We start from the raw sequence: 23984 nt of genomic DNA on the forward strand, positions 1-23984 counted from the left end.
AATTAGCAACACCCAGCAGTTCTCTTCACGCAACTAACTAATCAGTGAATTGCCTGCAAAATCCCACAGTCCTGACTGTGTGGGGGCATATTTCTGGAGCAGAAAGGGTGAAAACAATCAAACCAATAACATCAAGTGCTTTATGTTCAGGAAGCCGGTAAAAGCAAGTGCTGAAAAAAAAATAACAACAGTTAGGAACCAACATTTTGCATCAATTCTATCATCCTCTAGATCAAGTACTGTACCTGAAATTTATTGAAAGCCTGAGAAGACAGAAGATAGCTTAAAACATACCATAGATACAGGAGCCATAGCTCAGGATACAATGCTGCTGCATTCAGATCAGTCATAATGAAGGAATGGAGTCAAACCTTTGTTGACCATTCACTATGGACAGTAGGATGACTTTCATTCTGGTTTGTACAAATTTATCTAATGAAGGAAACCCATGACCTCAGCTTTCCAGGTGCTGCAGGAATGACAGCCATTGAAATGAAAAGGAAGCCTGTCCAAGGAACTGCTTGCTACACACAGTAACACATAAATGCATGTACCACAGGGCAACGTAGCATGGAGATGAAGGCACTTTGTTGAAACTTAAGTGGCAGAGTTTTTGAACTGTGCGTGTGGTTCCCTGGCGATGTGACACCACTAATGTGCACGTCTTGGGTGTCATCAGCATGTTCTTAGGTGAGAGCTTTCCTGATGCTCGAAGCTCCTGCCTTCCCTGTTAGTCATACAAAGATGGGCTGAAAGTCTTACCAGGAGCTGCACTGCTAACAGGGATGGGTCCACAGACTTTTTTCTTGAAAAAAAGAGTGCAGGAACAGGGGGAGCTGATGACCAGTGAGGAAGGAAGGGAAAGGGGAACTTGCTGTCTGAAATAGGGCCAGTCTTCCCTGTTGGGATTCAGCCTGATTAATAAGAAAGAGTGCATCCAGGCTACCTCCTACATCACAGCACCTTCACTTATGAAATTCCTAGCTTTGTCTCTTTTACTGTATACATTCTGCTTCATACAGCATACGTTCTCTATAGAAAAGCCATTGTATATTTTCTCACTGGAGCAGTCTGACTTTGTTGCCTCTAACACAGATCTGCAGCTCTCACATAAGGGACTTGAGTTAGGGTTTGTTCTCCACCTGGATCATGGTTGCACTTTCTGTCCTGCAAACCTTGGGTAGGGCCAGGCATCGGAACAGTCCTGAGGAACTCCTAGAGCTGCCTTATTACTCTCGAAGACACTGAATTTATCTAACTCACCTGCCTGCATAAGTGGGGCTAATGTGGCAGATCTGCTCAGTGTGGGAAGGGTACGGATAATACACACTAGAAATAAAGCAAACACAGTAGGGCAAAAACCTGCAGCACCTATGACCTTACAGCGTGGTGGCAGCAGTACTTCCCACAGCTGACCGTGCCTCACACTCTCCTTCAGGCTTCACTGTAAGAAATGCTCCTGACAAATATACCGGGCCAGCAGCTGCTAATTCAGAAATTCCCTTTTCCTGAGGTTGCTGTTACCCACTTTGCCAGGGAGCAAGCAGATGAACGACTGCTGTTGCTGTTTCTCTGCTGCACCACAGTGGAGTTCAAAACTTGGGCATTGCTGGCTACAGGTCAGGGAGCTGGGCATGAACATGTGAGAAAGGGGCAGGTGACTTTTCCTGCTAACTTCCTCCTCCCAAGAGCATGATCCCTTGTCATTTATGTCTGCTGCCACACTGAAATTTTGGTGTTTTCCAGGTCCAGGTGATCTTACCTTTGTCTGAACCACAGGAAAAGCCTTTCTTCATTAACTCTGGACAGTTACACAAGCAGAACTGACAGCGTGCTCAGTACCCTCCGTGTGGCTCATCATTAATAAAACTTAGCTCCCTTGTAACATGGTCTTCCAGCTGGAGCAAAAGATAGTGCTGACTGAGGCAGCCAGCTCTCCAAAGGCAGTTTACACTTGCCATACGCAGTGCTCTATAATCTGCGTGTTCAGCACTTCTATTTAAGTTTCTAGAATTTCAGCTCATATTAGGTCTGGGTAGGAGAATGTTTAAAGGCACAAGAACTACATTTTATCTTATTACGTATACAATTAAATGCAGAATTTTCTAAGGCACATGAATCCGGTCTGATCAGGTCAACACACTTAGTAATGACATTAGCAAGCTAAGTTGCACTCTTTCAGGGCATGCTGCAACCTAAGGTAGGAGCAAAGAGCAGAGTGCACAGCAGAAAGGGCATGTATGCTTCTTAAATGTTTAGGTCAGGAGTATTAACAGCCTTTCCTGCAACATGACAAGTCTTATCTTTTTGTGCTTTCAAAAAGAGTAATTAAAAAAATAAAAAAGTAAACCAGGATATTCTCAGAAGCATCTGAACTGCTTGCGAAAACCATGCTCCTCCTAAAATGTAAGAGACAATGAGGGGGGAGAGAAAGGCGGAGGAGGGAGGGAAAGATGTACAAGGCAGGGTGATGAAAGGCATTCTAGTAAAGGGAATGACATGTCAGCAGGTATCTAGGGCTCTTGTGGAAAGTGTGATTTCATTCTTGGCAATGGAAGTACCACCTACCACAGGCTGGTGACGTCTGGAAAAGGGAAGGCAACATTGCAAAGAAGTTTTGTTTGGGGGTGATTTGCTGCAGCAGGTAAGGATTGTGCTGGTCTGCTTCAAGAGGCTGGGAAATCCCCACCCCCAGTGCTGGAGAGGGCTTGGAACCATCACCTGGGATTAGCTAGAAATGAGTAGCTGGAGAAAAGCAGAAAAGCTCCTTACATCATCATTGTCACTGTCCAGACTGCCCTTCTTCTTTTTCTTCTTCTTCTCGTCCTCTTTCTTTTTCTTGTCCTTTTCTGGAATGACGTCGTCAAGAAAGCTTAAGTCATGCTGGGAGAAGAGGTAGTCCATGGCTTTTCTGACTGCTACAAGTGCCAGAATCTGAAAGGGCAGAGAAGGACTTCTCACTGAGATACATTTTACCTTTAATAGGGAACACTCTGCATTTGTGTTGATGCTGCTTCATAATCCCAAATGCTTCAATTCTGGTTGTAAATGAACATATACAGAACAAGGTGATTGAGATATTCCAATTGTTCAACTTGAAAACCTAAACTTTGGAACCAAATCAGGTCTCAAGCAGGTGTTTTACATCAGAATAAACAGAAGCAACATACAGAAGCAGCAAGGTAACCATTTACTGCTCCTGTAAAAACAAAAGTCATCTTTAACATCAAATTGACAGGCATCAGGCAAAGAAATAACCTGTCAACCCAAGATGATTTTCATTTATTTTTGGGATTCAGCCAAATATACAGGTTCACAATGGCAGCATAAGTAATTTTCTTTATTTTTTTTTCTCACCACTTCTCTAGATTTAACAACTCTTTAAAAATTAGACAGTAGCCTGGGTGTGCCTTCAGAATTTACGGAATAAAGTTTGCTAGGATTGTGGCTGCAAGAAACTGAAGGAAAAATTTTTCTGTGTAGGGAGAAAAATATGGGACATGCCTGAAATAGGTGTCAATGCCTATGCTGAATTTAACATTGCCAACAGATGTATACCAAGATGTGCACTGACAGACCAAAAGCTCAACTTAGCTCTAAAAAGATGTAACCCACTCCTACAAGCCACAGAAAACTGATTTTAAGATGGAAAATTTGGCTCCAAGCAGTGATGATCAATGGCACAAATTATTCCTAGAAATGGATCTCAAACTTTGACTTGCGTAATATAAAATGGGATTAGAGAAATGAAAAATTACTCATGGAGTGGAAAGATGCCATGCAGACACCCGTGATTATCCCTCTATAAATTACTTCTTTATTAAAAGTGCTTTCCCTACAAGTAAGGAGGGGGCTGGCTATTGGCTGGATCTTCACAGTCAAATTGGAAGTTCATAGCCTTCCTGTTGACAAGTGCAAATAAGTCAGGTTTTGTCATCAGATCCAGCTACAGCTAAGTTGTCAGTGTACCTCCACTGAGTTTGCATCATTATAACAAACTTCAGCAAAATGAAGACTGCTCAGATGCTATTATGGGCAAAGAGGAGGTGTCTCCAGATCTTAAATTCAGCTTTCAACAGCACAGCACAGCTATAAAAATGGAACGGAACAGCATGTCCATATGAACTGCTGACTTCTAACATCTTTATATATGAGCATGTGTCCCAGCAAAAATGTTGTGTTGTGTTTTGTTTGTTTGTTTGTTTTTTTACTTGAATCACCTTTTCTCCTCTAATTTTACCAGCACCAGAGAACAAATGCTTGTGCTTGTTTTGTTTTCCACTTTCCTTCGTTCTCTTAGATAAGCAGAGTTTGTAACTGCAGAGTTTGTAACTGCACCCATGCCTGAATATTTACATGTGCATAAACCTGAAACAGGTGTGTGTGGGGAGGATTTGGCCCAAATAAATATTAAGGGAGCTTCATATAGTGTTGACTTTGCAGCAGTCTGACCTATCTCCAAGCCAAAGACCAAGCCCTGTAGAACCCCTGTGCACATAGCTGTGGTCATGTTGGATGCACTTGTTTGTAAGGTGACATTGTTCCCAACTGTTTTAGCTGAGCTATAGGGCAGGTACAGAGGTAGAGCAGGGTCCACTTTCTGCTGCTTCATTTTGGACCTGAACTGCTCCAGTGACCACCTGCAGACCACCTGTAAATGGCCAAAGGTTTTGAGACTCGGTCTGCCTTGGAACTGGCTGCACAGTGTATATGTACAAAATAGTTCTGTGTGGTCAATCATTTATCATTCATCATCCAAAAGACCTTTTAACATGACTCTGATACCCACTGTTAGAGGACATGCATCCTACAAATATATATAGCAACCTTAGATGTGAAACACAGCAATCAACACTGTTGTCTTTTTACTCAAGTTCAAAGAAGAACTCCTTTTCTTGCTCTTGATTTAACCAATACTTCCCCTCTTTTTGACATTGAGCAGGGATCACAGCCCTACCATCTCATTTTTCTTTGCCTGTTTGTTTTATTTAAAAGCAAGGGAGACACTTTCTGTACACACACTGGTGTGGACTGAGAAAGGAGAACTGTGTATCTCTCATTCATTCAAGCAGCTCAAGGACAAAACACAGCACATTTAACCTTGGCAGCCAGGGACGGTCAAAACTAACTACACCTTTCTGGAAAAAAATTAACTTGCCAGGCTTGTTTCTTCCAGAGGATTTATGTGAAGGTAATCACAGCAACTGAGAGGATGTGGTGAACATTCACCCTGTGCAGTTTTATATCAGCGTAATGAATGGAGCTCAGAGTCCCAGCCTAGGGATTTTACTGCAAGAGGATTCAATTTGCCTGTTTGAGGGAGCATATGCCTGTGTGTGGAAGGCCCAGGATGTGAAAGGGAGGCACGGCCAGGAAAGGCGAAGGAGAACGTCACCTACCATGACAGGGAATATGATAGCAGCCACGGTTGACTTGAGAATCCAGAGGAGGGCCAGGCACACCACCTGCAGAAACGTGAACAGATGGACCCTGCGCAGCGGGACGTGACGCAGATAGATAAAGTCAGGCTGGTGTTTTAGAGGCATCAAGAGCAGCTTCAGCCGATCCATGAACTGGATGGAAAATGGAAAAGCAGCATAAATGAAATGCAGGATTCACAAAAAAAGACAATAATATTATTAAACTATGAAGTGCAACCTTGAATCAACCTGCTTTCCCTACATAAAGGAAACTCAGCAGAGAACCCTGCACAGGTCCTTTCTCCCCTCAGTAAAGCACTTTTAATTTAACTTAATGCAATGGGCTGAACATTTTAAGTCAGTTGTCTGAAGTTAAGCTCCCACATCTACATTTGGCATCTGAATAGACACAGGAGCCAAGCACCTCTTAATGCAAGGCCTTGAGGTGCCTTTATTTTAGGGAGCAGGAATCCTCGTGCTCTGATGATCATTATTTAAACCAAAAAACTAAGGTATCAGTGGAAATAGCTCTCTCTGCTGGCTTCACAAGAACTAGACTGATCTGCTGCAGCTGGGGACACAGGGAACTTTCTGATGAAGAAAGGACTTTTTTTGCCCACAAAACAGAGAAAAAAGATGAATGCCCAAACTGTGGTTGGCATCAAACTTCGGGCTACTTCTGTCAACCACCCTATTACTGCCAAGGAACACTATAAAGACGTTCAGCATTTAAAAACACTGCCTTCTCCAAATCAATTGGGAGCAGAGGTCACCAGAGGTGAGGGCAGACATCACGTTACCAGAGAACAGAAATGCAGCTAACTGAGGAGCGAGGAGAAGGGGCAGCTTTTCAGGCAGTGTCCCTCACCCCGTGCTGGACTGGATGGACTTGGAGTTAAACCAGAACGGGGATTTCTCGCTGAGTGAGGTCCTTGATCAGCGGAAAACAAGTGCACAGTTCTCCGAGCACCTGGGCCAGAAAGCAGGGGAAATCCCCTCCAGGAGAACCAACCCAAGGGTGAATATTACAATCCCCCTGTTGTCTCCTGCCAGAACTTGGGCTCGCTGCCCACTTCTGAAATGAGATTAATCTCAAATGAGTGAATGAAAGCCTGGGCCATTTTAAAGAATACCCAAGTAAATTCTCATGGCGCTCACAGAACACAGAGTCTTTTCCCATTAGAGCACAACTAAGCACTAAAAAGAAAGGCCACAATTAATAGGGTGCCAGAAAGCAACAAAAACACTTCCAGCTTCCTAGCACCAATTAAAGATAGTGCACTGTGAGAAAGGCTCCTTACGTAATATTTCCTCAACGACAAAGAAAGGGGGCTTGGCTTCCCTTCCAGTGCAAGCAGCAATGTTCCCACTTACTAACATCGCAGAATAATGCCACCACCATAAATCATGTTGCCTTGTTTTCCTTCAGTCTGCAACAGATGTCCCAGCAGAGGACCTGAACCATCCCAGAAGTGAGCCTGGAGCCTTTGCAAGCACACGCTGTCCTCTCTATCAGTAAATTGGGGTGAAGAAAGACCCCGGGTCTTCACAAAGCCCCCCCTCATTGCTTATGGGGACTAGACTTGGCTGCTCTCCTGCTGAGCAGATTTCTTGCCTTTAGTCTCATTCTCAAGTCAGCCAGTGTGCGGCAATATTTGTAAACAGTTGCTAACCTCCCTGGGTTTCTTCTGAAACGAAAATGAGGGGGCGGAGGAGAAGGGAAAGGCCGGAGAGTTGTAAAAGAAACCTTGTAATGAGCAGATTCCCATCTTCTGGACAAGGTACCCTGGGTTAGAGCAGCCCTAAACCCCCGCGGGAGCTTACCTGCACGCCGTTGAGGGAAGCAACACCCATGTACAGGAAGACGCCGTAGAGCACAGGCATGGGAATGAACTGGGGGGGAGAGAGAAGGAGAAAGTGAGTGAATACACAACATGCTGATAACGTTCAGGGGGACGTAATCCCTGACTCATGATAAATCTGAATTGCACCTATGGGTGGGTAATGCAAAGTAATAGACACGAGCAATCTTTCTGCTGTATTTTGAGAGGTGGAAGAACATTTCTGTTAGCAATGGAGAGCTGGAAGAACAGGGCAGAGGCTGAATGAGCCCTGTTCTCTCCCGTTTCGGTGCAACTTTTAAGTATCTCCAAGAAACAAAGGAAATGAAGCCAGACGGTGCCAGGTAGTCAAAAAATTCAAGAAAAAGTGGAGTAAAATGTGTTCCAGGAACCCCCAAACTACTTTTCACCTCTTGGTTTCTGGTGGTACTAGAAGCAGAAGGTAGAGAAGAAGAGAATCATGATCCTGGGATATGTACAACTTAGTAAGATGTGGAAATGTGTCCAGAAGGGCTGTCCTCTTGAGTCCCAGATGAGTAATGACAGTCATGCAAACCAAATCTCTAACTACTCAGACTTTAATTCATGTTAATTAATAGTCCATAAGTACAGGATGATGAGTTACATTATTCACATACAGAAATCGCCTTTTCAAATGACAATTTCTGCTCCCTCAAGTGCTAAGCACTGCCTGTTGCTTCATCACTGTCACATGCAGCTGGGGACATCTTCCTTTGGCTGAAAAGCAAGCGATGTGCAGGGGCACAGCCGCGTTTCCAGACAGCCTGCATGGTTTAATGCCATCACTAAATCCATCTTCCTGCCTACTTCAACAAATGTGACTTTAAACCTCCCCTCTCGTGCCTGAGGAACAGCCCGGCTACTTGAGCCAGCATCTGCACTAACCCAGGTGGCTGCAAAGGAGACAGCCTCCGTCTACAGCATATGCCTGCCCATGGAAACAACATACATGCTCCTCAGAAGAAAGTACCCAGCCCTCCGACCCAAAGCACAAAGCTTTTCTCAATGGCAAAAACAATGGTGCAGTTCCCAAAATGGGAAAGCCGAACAACAAAATCGTTTGCAATCAGCGTGGCGTGATGTGAATGGAAATACTTGGGCACAAATCAAACTCAGGATCTGAATAAAGGCCTTTGTGCCATTTATTGGAACCCAAAAAGCGCAGAAAGAGCTCTGCAGCCGTCTGCTCGCGGCGAGGGAAGCCTTCGTGCAGTGACAAGCAGCTGCCACTGAATGGCAGACACAGCACACCCAAAGGCTCCCTGTTCCCAGTGGCACCACGACTTCTGAGGTAGGAACGTTTCTTTCCCAACCTGTGTACGTAACTCATTAAAGAAGCAAATAACCTGTGTTTATCAAATTCTCCACTACATTACTAATCGTTTACTAGGTAATAAACACAGTGCCCTGCAAATTTCCCTGGAGGCCTTCATCCAGAATGCATGCACTTCACCTGGGGCACACAAGCACCAAAGTCACCAGAGCCACATCTGCAATGCCGTTGGAGATCAAAGCATCACTGCCTGCGTTCCTCCCTTGCTTCACCTGAGTCTCACCCCCTCTCAACTCCTCCAAGCTCCTTGACCACTGAGTTACCCTTTTGTTGCTTTTATTTGTGTCCTTGAGTGACCTGTTTGTAGCACATGTTGAAAGCTGAACAATTCTGCAGGCTAGCTTCAACAGTCTTCCACCACCCCACACCACAGCAGGGAGAGAGGGGGAGTCAGTGTGTGGCTGACATAGCTGTGGGTGTCCGAGAGATTCAGCACCCTCACTGCATCTGAGGAATCAGTAAGATGAGACAAGACAGACTCCTGCAGCAAGTTGGGTAGGAAATTTTCAGAGTTTAGCTTGCTAATTCATTTACATCGCTCTCTCTTCTCCCAATCTTTTTCCTTTCCCTTTTAAAAACTAAAAAGAAAAATGTCCAAGTGTTACTTCACCATTCCATGCTAATTAACCCTGTCAGTCATTCCTAGGTGAAACTTCAGCACATTATCTTGCAGAGTAGGAAGCAGCACTTTCATTTTGGAAGATTATATTTTGGCAAAGTATTCACTGGCTATGGGGTTGCTGGCATAGGTACTCAGAGCAAACCTGCTGCTAGCCAACAGAATTAAGAATGCATTTATAGGAAAATGCCTGTAATTCTCCTAGAAGGGTAGAGGGTGTTTGGGTGGAGATCTGCCATAATTGAACAGAAAGATGAGTGACGTTCAAAAGCAGTACAAACACCACAACACCCACAAAAAACAAGGATGGGATTATTCTGTGGATTGCCAGTTGTATTCCGTTTGGGACCATTAGCGTTCAATTTGCTGCTGGCACAAGAAGACTCAACTGTTCTGCAATACATGCTGCAAAGCAGTTCTTTGTAGCAGGAGACCCTCCTGCTACCTCCTGGTGTTTGTTGAAGGTCCTGAAACCCTGCCAGGTAGTTCTTACTGGCACGTGGGCAAGGAGCGTGCCAGTTTATCTGCAGACAGCCTCGCGTGAGGATTTTGCCTGTATGCGTGCTTTGGGGAAGCTCAGAAAAATTATGAATGAAGCAATAGCGGGGGAAATAATGGAGCTGAGCAGAACAGAGGAAGAGAGATCTTGTGAGGAAAGGTCACGAACCAACAAATAGTATTAATACAATCAGGCATTAAATTAAGGGCATGGAAATGCTTGTTTGTGGAGAGGAGGAAACTATAACCAAGAAAGAAAAATTTGCTAATTGTAAAAACAACCTCACAAATCAAGGATAGGAACACTGACTTTTTAAAGCCACTTTCTTCGTTTTATATACATGTGGCATCATTACTCTCTGCCTGTGTCCTCCCCTCCAGGCTCACATCTAACTGTGTCTTGCAGCCCCCTCAGGTTCGACCAAACTTAATTTGTCTCTTCCAAAAGTGCTCCTCCAGACTCCCATCTGCTCCACCACTGAGCTGCAATGAACGGTGCCACTGTTTCTGTGTGTATGTTACTGTTCAGCTAACTGCTAGCACCAGTCTGTGGATCTGTGGAGGTGGCTTTCTGCAGCTGACATCTCCTGTTGTACCGTGTGCCTGCACACAGCACCACTTCAGTCATCCTCGGGAAAGGCAGTATCCTCCACCAGGAACAGATAGGCAGATTTTCTAGTTTCATTCTATGATTTGATGATCCACTAAGGATGCATTTCTCTGTGGCTATGCGCCAGTAAATCTCAGAACTTGAAAAATAGCTACCTGTCTAGATTAAATGGTACACGAGCAGCACAAGTGCCCAAAACCTTTGCTAAAATCATGAGAGAAAAAAAAAAAATCAGGAGATAAATCACATTTTTCTGCACTGCTTCCTACAGAAACATGTTTTCAGTACTACTGAGCCAGGCATCACTTCTGAGCAATAAGGAATGTGCTATTTTAGGAGGATCCAGCCTAAAAGAATGAAAATTTGATTGTTGTGTTGGCTCTTTTAAAAGCAAGGCAAGCTGCAGGAGCTTCACACTGCTGAGGTGCGTGCTTTGGCAGCCCTAACAGGCAGGGCAAAATTCCTGCTCCACTAAAGCAGTGCCAGCAGTCCCAAAGATTTTTGGCCAGAACTTTTCTCATGGAGTAACACTATCAAGCTGTAGGCTCTGCTCATTGCCATCGGTTCCACATATTCTCTCTTACCACAGTTAATTCTTTTCAGTGGGCCATGTACACTATGCACAACATGCAACCTATGAGTAGGCGCCAGATGAAGATATGAAGGCTGTTTTTAGGAGTCACTTTATCCTCTAGAAACAGCAAGACTTCAGGATGAATGAGAAACAGAGAGAGATCTGCAGGCTGTATTACTTCTTCTAAAAAAAAGGAGTCTTCTGTCAGATCCATCCCTCTGATACATGGTATAGAAGCATTGCTAATTCTGCACCTGACAACTTCTTCCAGAGCTACAAAACAAAACCCTTCTTGGCTTCTGGAGGACTCCTAAGAGTCCTGGAAGAAGGCTGTGCCAAGCTGCACTCCTGGAGCTCACACCACCTCACTCAACTGGACTGTGCACAAAGGGACAAAGCCACTGTGGAAGCATCTGGGCTCGTGTATGTGGACCTAGTGCAGATACGCACACACGTACGTGCAAATGTACTTTTCTTGACTCTATCTGTTAACGTCACCAGTATGCTCTCAAACTTAATCCACAATCTATCTTCCATAAAACACGGGCACAGAAGCATAAGAATATAAAAGAAAACTTCACCATACATAAACATGGAAGAAAAATCTTCAAATAAAAAAGTCATGGCCACAAAACCACCAGCCTGGAACTCTGGCACTGTTAGTATGTAGCACGCTATAAATATGTTTTTTCCTTTCAGAAAGTTTACATCTAAGCCTCCATAAATTGCAAAACTGCACCAGTGATTCTCACTAATCTTCTTTTCCATACTTCAATGAGGGTTTTTTTGTAGAATAAAAATAGCCCAACTGTTGTGGCTCTGGCCACTTGGTTGTGTGAGCAGAAGGAAGCAGAAAAGGTTACATCCTTACCTTTAAGATGGGAGCCATAAAGACAGACACACCGGTCAGAATGAAAACAATGACACCCGTGACTCTTTGCTCCCTGAAACAAAATCAGTGGGTTAGCAGTATCGCTTCAGCTTTCATTCTGATTTTATTCCCTTCTCAGAGTATTCAAAACCTATGTAAACCTGGCAGCCACTTTTTTGCAGACACGTTTTCAAAGCTGAGGGGCAATTACAAGCCACCACCAGCAGGCAGGTATCTTGTTCATGACCAAGCCTCACACACATCCTTTTTTTCCACACACCAAATCAGTTTTTGTATGTTTGCTCGTTCTCCTACTTCCAGTGTTTGTGGATCGGTAGAGTACTGCTACTGAGTAATGAGGAGTGTGTTTAAACGTTAAACATTAGAAACTGTTAACCAGCAGACCAAATTCTCTGCACGGCAGTTTTCACAACATGCAAATAGGCAATAAATCATTAGCTCTCCACTCTGAAATTAGCAGCATGTTTCAGAGCTTGGTCATTGTACTCCAACAGTTAGATAAGTGCCGTTTACTGTACACCGCTCTGCACACCAGGTACAAAGAGGACTCACAATTCCCTGGTCTGGGCCTTTGTGGGTTGCTGGACATCTGACTTAAGAGGCACCCACATCTGCTCCCTGCAACTGAAAATGCCCTTGCAAATAGTATTTCTCAGAACTTCAAGTTAGGCCATTATATTTCTGTTATTTGCCTAAGTGAGAGGCCTGATTTCCAGGAGTGCTGCTGCTTCTATTGAAAGCACTTCAGACCACTTAATTAAGGCAACCAAACACAAAATAAATGGTTTAATTTAGTAGAATCGATTGCTTTAGCCACAACATGTTTAAATCCTTTACCACTATGCTTATAAATGTCTTTTCCATGCATAAAGGAATCTGTAGTAAATGCATCTCTTTTCCCAAACACTGGAAAACTTTCTCTGATCTGGCTGAATAGACTTCTGAGGAATTGCACGGAGAGCTGCACTGCCTAATCTCACATTCAGGTTTGGAAATACAAAGGAAGCCTTAAGAAACACTGTATGAAAACTTCGCAGGATCCCATTGGCACCAGACCTTGCTGTGTAAAGTCTTGTGTAGTTAGGGGTGGTTTCAACGTGCATGCCCAAAGTAGACACAGAATTTAGCTCAACTCCAATGTGAAGTTTCTTTGTTTTCCTCCCTCTACTCATACTCTCCCTGTACACAGACACGCACATGGCAGAACAGTTTTCTTCCTTTTCGAGAAAGACTATTTACAGAAGGACTATGCCAGATAAGCTTCTAACTGGATATAACCTCTGAGGACAAAAAAAAAAAAAAAAGAAAAAAAAAAAGCTGTAGGGAAGCACAGCTGATCTTAAGATTTACTGCAAATCTAAGAGCAATTCCCTCTGCCTGTGTCCTGTTCGAAGCAAGACCATTTATAGTACCAACTGATCTTTGCAGGCAAACAAGGCAATGAAGGCCTATTTGGTTTGACATACCTCACTCCCAAAAACTTGGGCTGTTCTCCAGGGGCTGAAGTTTCTGTCTCCATCTTCAAGCTGTCAATATGAGCTATGGAGATCACAGTAGCAGCAACATACCAGGGCAGGCCCATGAAGGAGCATATGATCATCAGGATGGCCACCCAGAACAAATCCAGATGATAACCAGCACCTTTCTGTGAAGGGAGACAGAAAACCTTTGCTTTAATTTTTCTAAATAGGTAAGGAACAGCCAGGACGCTGGCACAGGAGCAGAAGCACAACAACCAAGCAGCATTTCCTTCTACAGCATCTTTGACCAACTGCTTGGCCTGCTCTCGGAGACAGAAGTTTTCACAAGCAGTTAGCAGAGTAGGAAACATTGCTGCTTAACGGGTAAACTGTGTGCCTCAGCAGGGAAAGCAGGTATGTGACACAGTCCTGGCAAGCTCTGAAAACAATGCAGCTGGCTTAAGCAATAAGTATAGGGAAGCAGCAGTCTTGCAAGCAGTCTGGCAAATGAACAAGCACCTTGTATATGCTGCACAGTACTTGGAGGTTGAGATGGTGCCAGGCTAGCCCTGCAGCCAGTCAGGTAGCTCAGCACAGTGGTACTGAACATAGCAGACCGTGAGTTAAACACAACTGGAAAGAAGTAATGATCACTGAAAAGTACTAGGTGGGCTACACATCCTATCTTATAAACAGTGTAAGCAAGCAAGCTCTCAAAAAAATATATATCTTGATTACAGTAGGCTCACAGTATTCTGAAAGAGCTCTGCATTGCCTCTGAACATGAATGAAACCTCATTATATAGTGCTATTTTTATAATTAAATGTTCCTTTTTTTTTTTTTTTTTTTTTTTTTAAACGTGAGGTGACACGGTGAGAAGAAATGCAATGCCTGGCACCATCCCAACCCGCTGCTGCCTGCCTGCAGCGCATGCAGACACAGAGCAGCCCATTTTCACAGCATGAGACAGCTCCGGCAACAGCAGCGTTCGGACAGGGTAAGTGCATGCGAGGATCGTCTGCAAAGCAAGAGAGCAGGTTATGACACTGTCAGCTGTTATCCTAGTGATCTATTACAAGTGCACGGGACTTCTTTTTATACAGTGGGAGGCCAGGATTTCACCAACTGTGCATTCATACGAGTCTAGCCCTCCACACAAACATCACAGTCAGAGTGAAGCCTGAATAACTAACTAGTCATGATGAAGGGAGGAGCAATGCTGATGAAGGTACCGGTGTTAGGAAAGTGACGCGTTATTCCGGAATCTGTAATAGACAACAAGGTGCAAAATCCCTGTCCAGCTGTGTTCACTCTGTCCACTTCCTTCAGTTTCTCTCTTCCTCTCTGATATCCTGATTTGCAAAGACACGGCAGATGAGCAGTGTTTGCTATCTTTAACTGGACTTGTGGGCCAATTCCAAAAGTCAGAGCACACTTCTGTACGATGGAGAACAAAGTTATCCACAATTTCTCCCCGAGGTCCCTTGTTTTCTTCCAAGTAAAACAGCTCATTCCATTTGCAAGTGTTTTTTTTATTTGGCATCAGGAACTAAAACAGTTCCTTAATGTGCCAAGCCATGTCACGTTTGTGTAAGTGACAGCTTAGATATGCACAGAGATTCAGACACCCAAACTACCCTTTCAAAAAACCAGCCCAAAGCCTAATTTTAGTTTCAAGCAGCTGTTTTAAAATAACTCTCGATGTAATGACTTAATGAAACCTACCTGAAAGCAATCTTACAGGTATATGGTGCCTGCCAAAAGGTAACATTTACCATTTCCTATCTCAGAGCAAGATCTGAACTCCTGTATTTAAGATAGGAAGCAACTGTAGAATCTCAGTCAGGACTTTGCAAATGGCCTGAGCGCTGCTGATCACGCTGGGTACTGAACGCCCAACTTTATGCTTTCCTGGGGAAAGCAACAAGAGGAGCTAATGGCCTCGCATCACCTAGCAAAAGGAGAAAGCTGCCCTCATTCCTCACACCCTCTTAAAGACCTCTAGTCTTCAGATGGGCTTGAAGAAAAACTCCTGTGGAAACTGAGATTGGAAAGAGAGTAATTTCTGTCAGAAGCAGACACTGCTAGCAAAACACTGGGTAAATTTACCCCAAAAAGCTTTTCCCAAACAACGTACACCTCTCTTTTTATTGCTTTTATCTGTTATTTTTATGTCCTTTAATGGACTAACACAGGAAATCCACCAGTCACAAATGCCAAGAGAAATGGAGAAACAAAAGAGCCACCAAAGAAAGGGATCTTCAGAAAAATACTAGAGAAATCTTTAAGGTTTGATATTTTAAAGAAGATTAACCTTTTTTTAAACTTGTTCAATTTGATTTTATTGGAAAGAACAAATGAGCCAGACCTACTTGGTGACCTAAGAGGGAAAGCAACCCAGCTCCTTTTGAATAGTACTCATTGTTTTCCTAATAGACACACCGCTTACCTTGGCTGGCCAGCAGCACTCAGCAACACCCTGCCAACACTTTTAACAAGGCACCAGCAAAAAAAAAGAAAAGAAAAAAAAGTCCTCTTTTGGGCCTACAGTAGATTTTCTGTACTTTTGTATATTTTGGTGCAGAGCTGCAGGGTCGAACTAGTGAACCCCCATTTAAACAAAAGCATATTCTCACAACCCTAACAAAGGAAGCAGGAAACAATTTTTTATTTTAAACAGTACCTTGTGGGAATGTTTATACTTTGCTACTAAAAAAGTACACCCAGTGCTGATAGCATAACCGTGTTCAGCACCTACAAGCTGAAGCAGAGACAGGGAAGGTGCACCTTGAAACTGCAAGGCCGAGGGGAGGAGGACACGTTGGTCAGAAGGCTGCATGCCCTCTGCACAGGAAAGGATTACCCCTGGGTTTCAGCCTTTTGTTGCCTTCCCCAGCTTTTCTATACCTGGAGTGGATACGGTTACACCTGTGTAGCAGCAGAAGGCCGTATCGTGAGGGCTCAAGTGTACCTAAAACTGAGGCCGTGTCCAGGAAACATACAGGTGAGGAAATCAGACACCTGCAGAAAGCAAGTGTATGCTGACAGCCCTGTCTGACAGGCTTGCAGACATCTGCGCTGTACCTTGCCTCCGTAATCACCTACACCTAATGGTGTGCTTCAAGGGCAGGGTAAAGATTAGCCTCCCCCTGAGGAAGATGTGGGCACACTCTTAATTTTATCTGCCCAGCTCCAGATGGCAAGAAGGGATGTTCTGGGGGTCATTTCAATCCAGCCCTGCAAGAAAGCGGTCAGCCAGCAATCATCACTGCACAACAAACCTTCCCCGTGCCCTCTCTGTCCCCCAGGTCAGTCTTAAATCACGTTGATTGTCTAATGCCCACAAGCAACCATTCGAACTGCAACATCCTCCTCTTTTTCAAGTAAGAGCTCGACTCACAGGAGAGCTACACTTCCAACAGCTCTCAGTATGACTGATGAGCTGGCTAGCTAAACAATGACCCAGCATTAGCCATGTTTTGAGCGAGTCTTTGCTCTCATAGGTTAGACCACTTGAAACGTGTGCTGTTAGCAGGAAGGGAGAGTCTTCTTTTACAGGAATTTAATATTTTTCAATAGAACTGACCAGGCAGGGAAAGGAAAAACCCTACAGGCATGAAAACCTGCATAGCGCTGGTCTGGAACGTTTATTTTAAAAACATTACTACATCCTAGGCTGTTCTATGTCAGCGGATATAAAGCTTCTCTTTCAATAACATCCAACTGTAGCTATACCTTTGGTACATCTGAGATCTCTTCAGCTTATTTCTTGTATTTTACCACACCACAAAGCCACCACGGCTGCTGTACTTGGGCCGTCTCTAGCCGTACCCACCAGAGGTGGGTTTCTGCCATCACCCAGCACACCAAGACCCCCCTTTGGAGCAGCTGACAGCCTCACGTATGGGTTGGCTGTGACACAAAGAGCTTTGTTCTGCCAGTTTGATGATTCTATTTCTGGGAACACCCACTGGCCTTACGATTAGCACACTAACAGGGGCTTATCAGATCTGGAAAATCTTTGCCCGTTTTGATTAGGTGAGGAAGATTTTGGCTCGGATGCAGTCCACAGAAAAATCAGGTCACAGCTCGGGCTGGAGCAGAGGACCTTTCAAGCACGCAGGCTCTCCCAGCAGCAAGCCTGAGCTCCTACACTGAACGTTCTCTGCAGATCCACGCATGCTCGTTTATTCCACAGTTAACTTTCACTCTTTCCCTCCCGAGACAGTGACATCAGAGGACACTCAAGGGTACCATTAGTCAATCATTAGAAGGGTGTCAGGCATCCACACTGAACTTCAAACTCTCTGGTGTCAGGGTTCAAGGCATTACCCAGCACAGCAGAAAAACCCACACGCCCAGCTCTTTCTACCTTTTACGGTTACAGCTTGTGCTGCCCCATCCTCCCTCATTAGGTTTTCTTCCGAGTGAGATCCTGACCTTGTGGATATACCATGGCTCCCTTCTTTTTCCTGTCCGTGCTGAGCCATGCTGTATATGCAGCCCTGCCGCAGGCCCTCCTCCATTTCTAGCACAGAAGCAGCACAGGACAGCTCTTCACACACATGCAAGACACCAAGCACACCCACCTTGAGCTTGTGTTCCTTCCTGTTGACGATGACAGCTGTAATTTGCTGGTCCATGAAGATGAGGATAGTCACCAGCAGTGCAGGGATGGCTGCTGCCAGGTACACCCACCATGGGTTCCCTCCAAAAGGTGGGATAAACCAACCCCTCTCGGGACTGGTGGGCTTTTAAGGGGAAGGAAAGGAAAGCTTGTGTTAGAGTTGCAATATATGAGTGACATTATCATAGTATAAATGTCTTTACACTTTGAAAAACTTCCAAAAATCTTCCTTCCATTAAAAGGCTACAGAGAGACACTTGAGGTTTGTGATAATTTAATCCTTCCCAGAAACAGCAACAAAAAGTCCTTAATAATTAAGCATTGATTACGGAGGCCCAGCTTTTGCAAGCTGATTAGCAGCAAGGTTACAAGGGGGGCTACGAGGAACATGCCAGCAAGCACCCTTGAGCAGCTTCTCCAAAATGCCTCCAAGGAGCTGAATGAGGGAATGTCCCTGGGGTGACTGAGCACATAACCCAGCGCACACAAGTCCTGGATGCAAGAACTTACACCAGCCCGAAGGAGGTAGGAAAAGCTGGGCCTATGTTCAAAGTATGGAGGCAGGATTTAGGAGATAAATCAGCTAACTAAAGCAATTAGAAGGGGTAGCAGCTGAGTGAAATGGTCCTTTCCAGCGAGCTGACTGCTGTCTCGTTTTGAGGGCATTTTAGTCAGGGCAGATGGGTGGAAAAGGGAAGCTATCCCAAAGTCCACAAAATGAGCTGACAATTACATACCTTGAATTCACTTGGCACGATTAGTTTTGGTGTGTCCACACCTACCAGGGCATCTATTCCACAGAAAATCAGAATGGATAAGATAATGGCAAAGTCACTGATGAGCTTCCTGGCCTGAAACAGAAGTTGATATCGTAATAGTCAGCACTATGAGGCACCACTTTATCCCTGCCTTAGATTCTGTGTGATACTCCAAGTGTGCATTTGGTGGCAATACAAACTAATTATTTCTTTTTATGTAGAAACAAAGGTGCACATTGTAATGTCTTACTCCATTTTCCCCAAATGTGCCTTGGTACTTCGTTGTGTTGTCTGAAGGCCAAACAATTAAGCCTAAATGGAATTATGAAAACAAGCCCAAGGAAAAAGAAAACTGCTTTTGTAAGAAACTCCCACATGAATTCTTCAGAACAGTCTTACTGATACTGCTTTCAACGGCAGCCAACAACCACCAGGATGGAGGCCTAGGAGTCTGAAAAGCTTGCAATGCAAGTCTATCAAGAAAAAGAGGTCCTTTCTTTAATAAGTAACTTCCTGTGCAAGATGAAATGCGCATAGAAAAAGCAAGGGAGGGAAGAGTTCACTCAAGACTCCCAGTTCCTCTCCTGACAAGGTGCTGAGCATGCCTGGGAGCAGAGCAAGTCCGCCACTACCACATGCTTTGCTCTCCGACTGTCAGTGCCAAGCACCAGCCTGAGGCTAAGGCACATGGGGACCATGCAGGGACACGGGAGGCTCGGAGTGTTTGGGGGGCCAGGACAGCCCACTGATAGCTATGGTAAGCCAAGCTGCCAAAGAAATGGTTGAGAACCATTGAATGGCTTGGGAAGAATTCTGAGATGGCTTGTTTCTTTTTTAAATAATTGCATATGTTCTCATTCTGGTCGTACTGATTACTGAAAGACTTCCAGGTCAGCTTCCAACATTAACAGATATTGAGTATTTACAAATGAGCCTAAAAAAATAGTGACATTTTCACACATTATTTAATATTGTCTCCTCCTGTTTGCCTTCTGATCTGATTCTTTAGGATTCTCATATTCATGTTTTTTCTCTGCAGGGACAGAGACTGCATTTTGATACAAGTTGAGCTTCTCATGTCATCTCAGAAATCTTAAGGTATGTGCCTTTCACAAAAACATATGTTCTGCCCAGATACCATTCTTTTAATGGGATTGATTTTGCAATATACATTTAAGAAAAAAACAAACAAACAAACAAACAAAAAAATAAAACAGGGGAGGGGGGGAATGGAAGAAAATGGAAGACCCAAATTTCATGCAAATGGCAGAGTTTGAAATGGCATTGTTTTCTGTTCAAGTAATAAGTCAACCCAAACAGACAGGATGAGAAACTCCGTTTCTTGGTTAAATCCTCTACATACTCTGAGGAGTGCGACTTTACCCAAGTCGATGCAATAAAGCTGCCACCAGTTGGGCTCTGAAGCTAAACCAGACAGGCCCCACTGTGCTTGTCTGGAACTATGTGGGATCTTTAAAGATTTGTTCCTTCCAGGCTTCCCAGGTTCACATAGTTACAGATACATTGAGTGGCATACCAGGATAGATGGAATTCACTTCCTTTTTATTAAAAATAATAGAGGTTCGATTGTAACACAGCAAAACAGTAAATAAAAATCCTTGCAGGATAAATCCCATTCTGTCAGAATGCCAAAAATGGGGGACAAGTCTTACACAAACACGGCTTTTTGTTACAAAAACAGAAGCTCACGTGCATTTCTTCTTTCAGATGCAAACTGATGAAACTGGCAAAGGCTGAATCTTGGGGAGGGCAGAGATACTTGTCCAGTGTGTTTCAAATGAACCCCTTACAGCTGAAAGGCCTTTTTTTTTTTTTTTTTTCCCCTGCCTTTGAACATTGAACAGTTGTCATGACAAAGACAGAATAAGCAGATGCACTTGAGAGATGCATACAAGTTGGCTCTAAGTCTGAGTGAAATCTTGTTTAAATCAATGCAAAGGTTACCAGGGACATCCCTATTTTGCATCTGATCTTAAAGGAAATGGAATTCCTGCTTCAAGTCCCTACCACAAAAGGTATGCCAGACATGGACTGTAGGCAAGTTTTACAGTTTTGAGTGCTTGAAATGCTACCTGGTAACATGAAAGATGCATCTCTTCTATGCTATACAGGCCACTAGCTTACCCACTTTGCAGGGACAAAGCAAAGGGCTTCTTTTGTCCTCCCCAAACACTCCACTTAGGCTATAAACAGGGAAACTTCTGACATTGATTAATCATCCCTATAGCACACTTGATTTCTGTAAAATGTCCATCCAACCTGCCCCAGAGTCAGTACATAAATTAAGCTTTCTATCTGGCTCTGAAAATAGCTAGCTGAAACTATATAGGCCTGGAATACTCTTAAGACCGATAAGCTACGTTATTGCATATCTTTGCTTGGAATTGTTGTCTTCAGTACCTTTAAAATCACTGTCACATCTCAATGACAGATTACTGCTCCTTTTGGCTCTTCTGCTGACTTACCTGTGTCCTCCAGAAACACAGAGAGTGAAAGCTAAGCAAACCCAGGCTATACCTTGGTTAACCAGTACTATGTTTTTATTGCATCAAATGCAGTCTGGCTTCCCTGCAGAGCTTTTGCCCCTCTGTGTGACAACTATACCAAGAGGAAGGCTTAACTTTGCACTCTGAAAGAGTAAAGAAACAGACTGTTAGGGCGAAAGGAGAGACTTACAGTGGTTGGAAAATAGCGACTGGTCTTGAATTTCTTCAGGGCCATGGAGCAGGTGTAAGTGCCAAAAAAGAGGATGAAAGACATGAGGGTGATGTCAGGGACATAATCACAGCTGTTGCCCACAAGGTGTCCTCCATATTTCAAGCACTCCTTCTTTGTCAGAGACGACCAGTCAATGGTGGTGTTGTACTGCAGAAAAAAAAGAACATTTCCATGATGCCACATTCACGTAGACACCGCCCACACTATGACGGGAACAGAGACGACCATCAGGAAAAATACTATGAAGAAAATGGAGGCATGGAACAGAAGCTAAAAATCCCTGTGCTTTTGGGCAGGCAGAATGGATTTTAACCCAGACAGAGGATGGTGGTAACTTTCAAACTCAGGGGTTACACCTTCAAACTTGGAAAGAAGATCTTTTGAATAGTCAATAAATGAAAGGAGAAAGCTGAGGTCTCTGTTGAATCTCTTCCCATAGCAATTTTGTGCATGAAGCACCTTTCCACATCATACTTCCAACTGCAAGGTGCTCGCTGTCTGGGCCGACAATCAAACCCAAACACTGCCAGCTTCAGAGAAGTATTTGAGACACTCTCCCCATTCCAAGTCTGCCTCAGCTGTGGTCTGCTGAACAATTCTAGGTTTTCTGGAGGGGAAGTGCCATGTCAGAAACATCATGCAGAAGCCTGTGACAAACTCTACATCCACTCTTCATCACTCATTCAGTACAAGCAACACAAAAAACAAATGTGCTTCTCTTGGATGAAGACGAGCACAGTTTCCACAGCAGAAAATCGCTCTCCTTGCCTAACAGAAACAAGCAGCAAGAGACTTCTGCATAACCAGCATCGTGCCGCTGCAGTTAGGTGATGCTCCTCCAAGCACCTCCACCAAGCTGTGCCAATTGTCCTGGGCTAAAAGACAGGCACTATGGTAGTGAAGGCTGAGCAAACAAAACTAAGTTTTGCTTGCTTTTGTTTCCTTGAATCCAGCTTGTGCTGATAGGTTGCAAATTTGGGGAGGCAAAACAAATCCCCTGTGTTTACAGAAAAGCAGCCAGGAAGATGCTGATGTCCAACCTCACTCTCTGCTATACACCTGCAAAGTACTCCGGATACAGCCCATGCTGTAAATATCCCTGAGCAGGGCAGAAGAATTACTAAAGTAGAGCAGTGGCAGAGCAGGTCTCTGCCAAGCTGGTAAAATGTGCTCAAAACTGCAAAAATGTCCTACAGCACCAGCTCACCTGCTGGGGTTCAATGCAGCGTACACAAATACAATCATTTCAGTTCATTTCAGCAAGAGCTGAGGGTCTCCTCCTTACAGTACTAGCAAATAAGATCCCACATTCAAATTTCCTTTAATAGCTTCCATCCTGATTTGACTACTTTGTTACTAAAGATGACTGATTGCAGTTGCCAGATAGGGAGGCACTATTTGTATTTAAAATGCCATTGTGGAATCCAGAGCCGCACAGGACATGTTAGATGATCATCTGTTTCCTAATGCTTGAGGTGAGCAGAGCCTGAGGAAGTGTCAGAGCCTGAGCCTGTATAATTCATAATAACATCAGCAGAGCCACGAGGACAGAACAAATACAAATGCACAAGAGGCCAAGGCTATAAATGTGCACAAAGCAGTGAGCTCGCGAGGTTATTCCGAGTGCACCCAGAGAGCACCGTCATGGGGGAGACTGGGAATTCACAGCATGTGTGTTAATACCAAGAAAAGTTCCAAGTAATTTTAGGTACCTATAAACTTCTGCCAGTCTGGGGAGTTTTGGAATCACATTGTCTCTACTCCTCTGTTTCTGTATGAAAACCCAAATGAAGGAAATCATAGTCCCAGGAACCGTAAAATTAGAGATAGCGGATTTTTAACAAAAACTCTAAGTGAATAAATAACAGAGAGAGAAAAGCCTATTTTACTCCAGATACTTCAGCTGTAGAAAACTTACTGCAAATATGGGCACAGAATAATTCAGACTAACATGCAATTTACCAGAAAAAGCACGTTCTTCAGGCAAAACTGTAGGATATAAAATATGTTGTTGCTTATAAGGGAAATTTTCAACAAGTAAGTTAAGCAAAGTTACATTAGAAATCTTGAAAATACTGAAGGTACTCACTGAAGACTAAAGCTTCATGGCCTCATTTCATATCTATTAGTATCTTGTTCATGTGGGTATATCGTAAAGTACCTCCCATACGCCTCCAAACACTGGATGGTTAGCAAGTGGTCAGAAGCTGCACGCGATAAACTTCAGTTTCCGCAAGTTTTGTGACTCCAAAGAGCTCTAGCTGAACTGAGGCATGATTGTGCTGACAGTAATAGCAGTGAGGAAAAACAAAACAAAACAAACAAACAAAAAACCCAGCCATGTTCTTGTTCTGACACGATGCCAACACATTTGCTCTCTCAGCATTGCGTCTCTCAGCAGCACCAAATTGTCCCTCATCAATAGGGTTTCTGCAGGTCTGCCCTAACTGTTGGCTTCAGGGCTGCAGCAGAGGGGAGAGCAGACATCAGAAAAAAACTGTATTTAGGAGCAAACTTTGTGCACTGTGCATTTGCATGCGTACCTCCCACAGAGTTAAACCACCAGCAGTTGCATTTTTAGAGCTACAGAA

The 23984-nt window shown here is 44.0% G+C and overlaps 1 protein-coding gene across 5 annotated transcripts in view; it reads right to left on the reverse strand.

Annotated features, from left to right (window-relative positions):
• The window catches only part of SLC4A4 (solute carrier family 4 member 4), a 230640-nt gene that overhangs the window by 5498 nt on the left and 201158 nt on the right, over positions 1–23984 (reverse strand). For all 5 annotated transcript variants that reach the window (XM_032186495.1, XM_032186498.1, XM_032186494.1 and 2 more), the window contains exons 16-23: positions 21352–21540; positions 18634–18747; positions 17859–18020; positions 13275–13453; positions 11788–11860; positions 7245–7313; positions 5400–5573; positions 2773–2934 (exon numbers count right to left, since the gene is read on the reverse strand). In XM_032186495.1, coding sequence (XP_032042386.1) covers positions 2773–2934; positions 5400–5573; positions 7245–7313; positions 11788–11860; positions 13275–13453; positions 17859–18020; positions 18634–18747; positions 21352–21540 — 1122 coding nt within the window. The remainder of the gene's footprint in view (positions 1–2772; positions 2935–5399; positions 5574–7244; positions 7314–11787; positions 11861–13274; positions 13454–17858; positions 18021–18633; positions 18748–21351; positions 21541–23984) is intronic.

This window comes from Aythya fuligula, chromosome 4, assembly GCF_009819795.1.
Source record: "Aythya fuligula isolate bAytFul2 chromosome 4, bAytFul2.pri, whole genome shotgun sequence".
Taxonomy (NCBI): Eukaryota; Metazoa; Chordata; class Aves; order Anseriformes; family Anatidae; genus Aythya; species Aythya fuligula.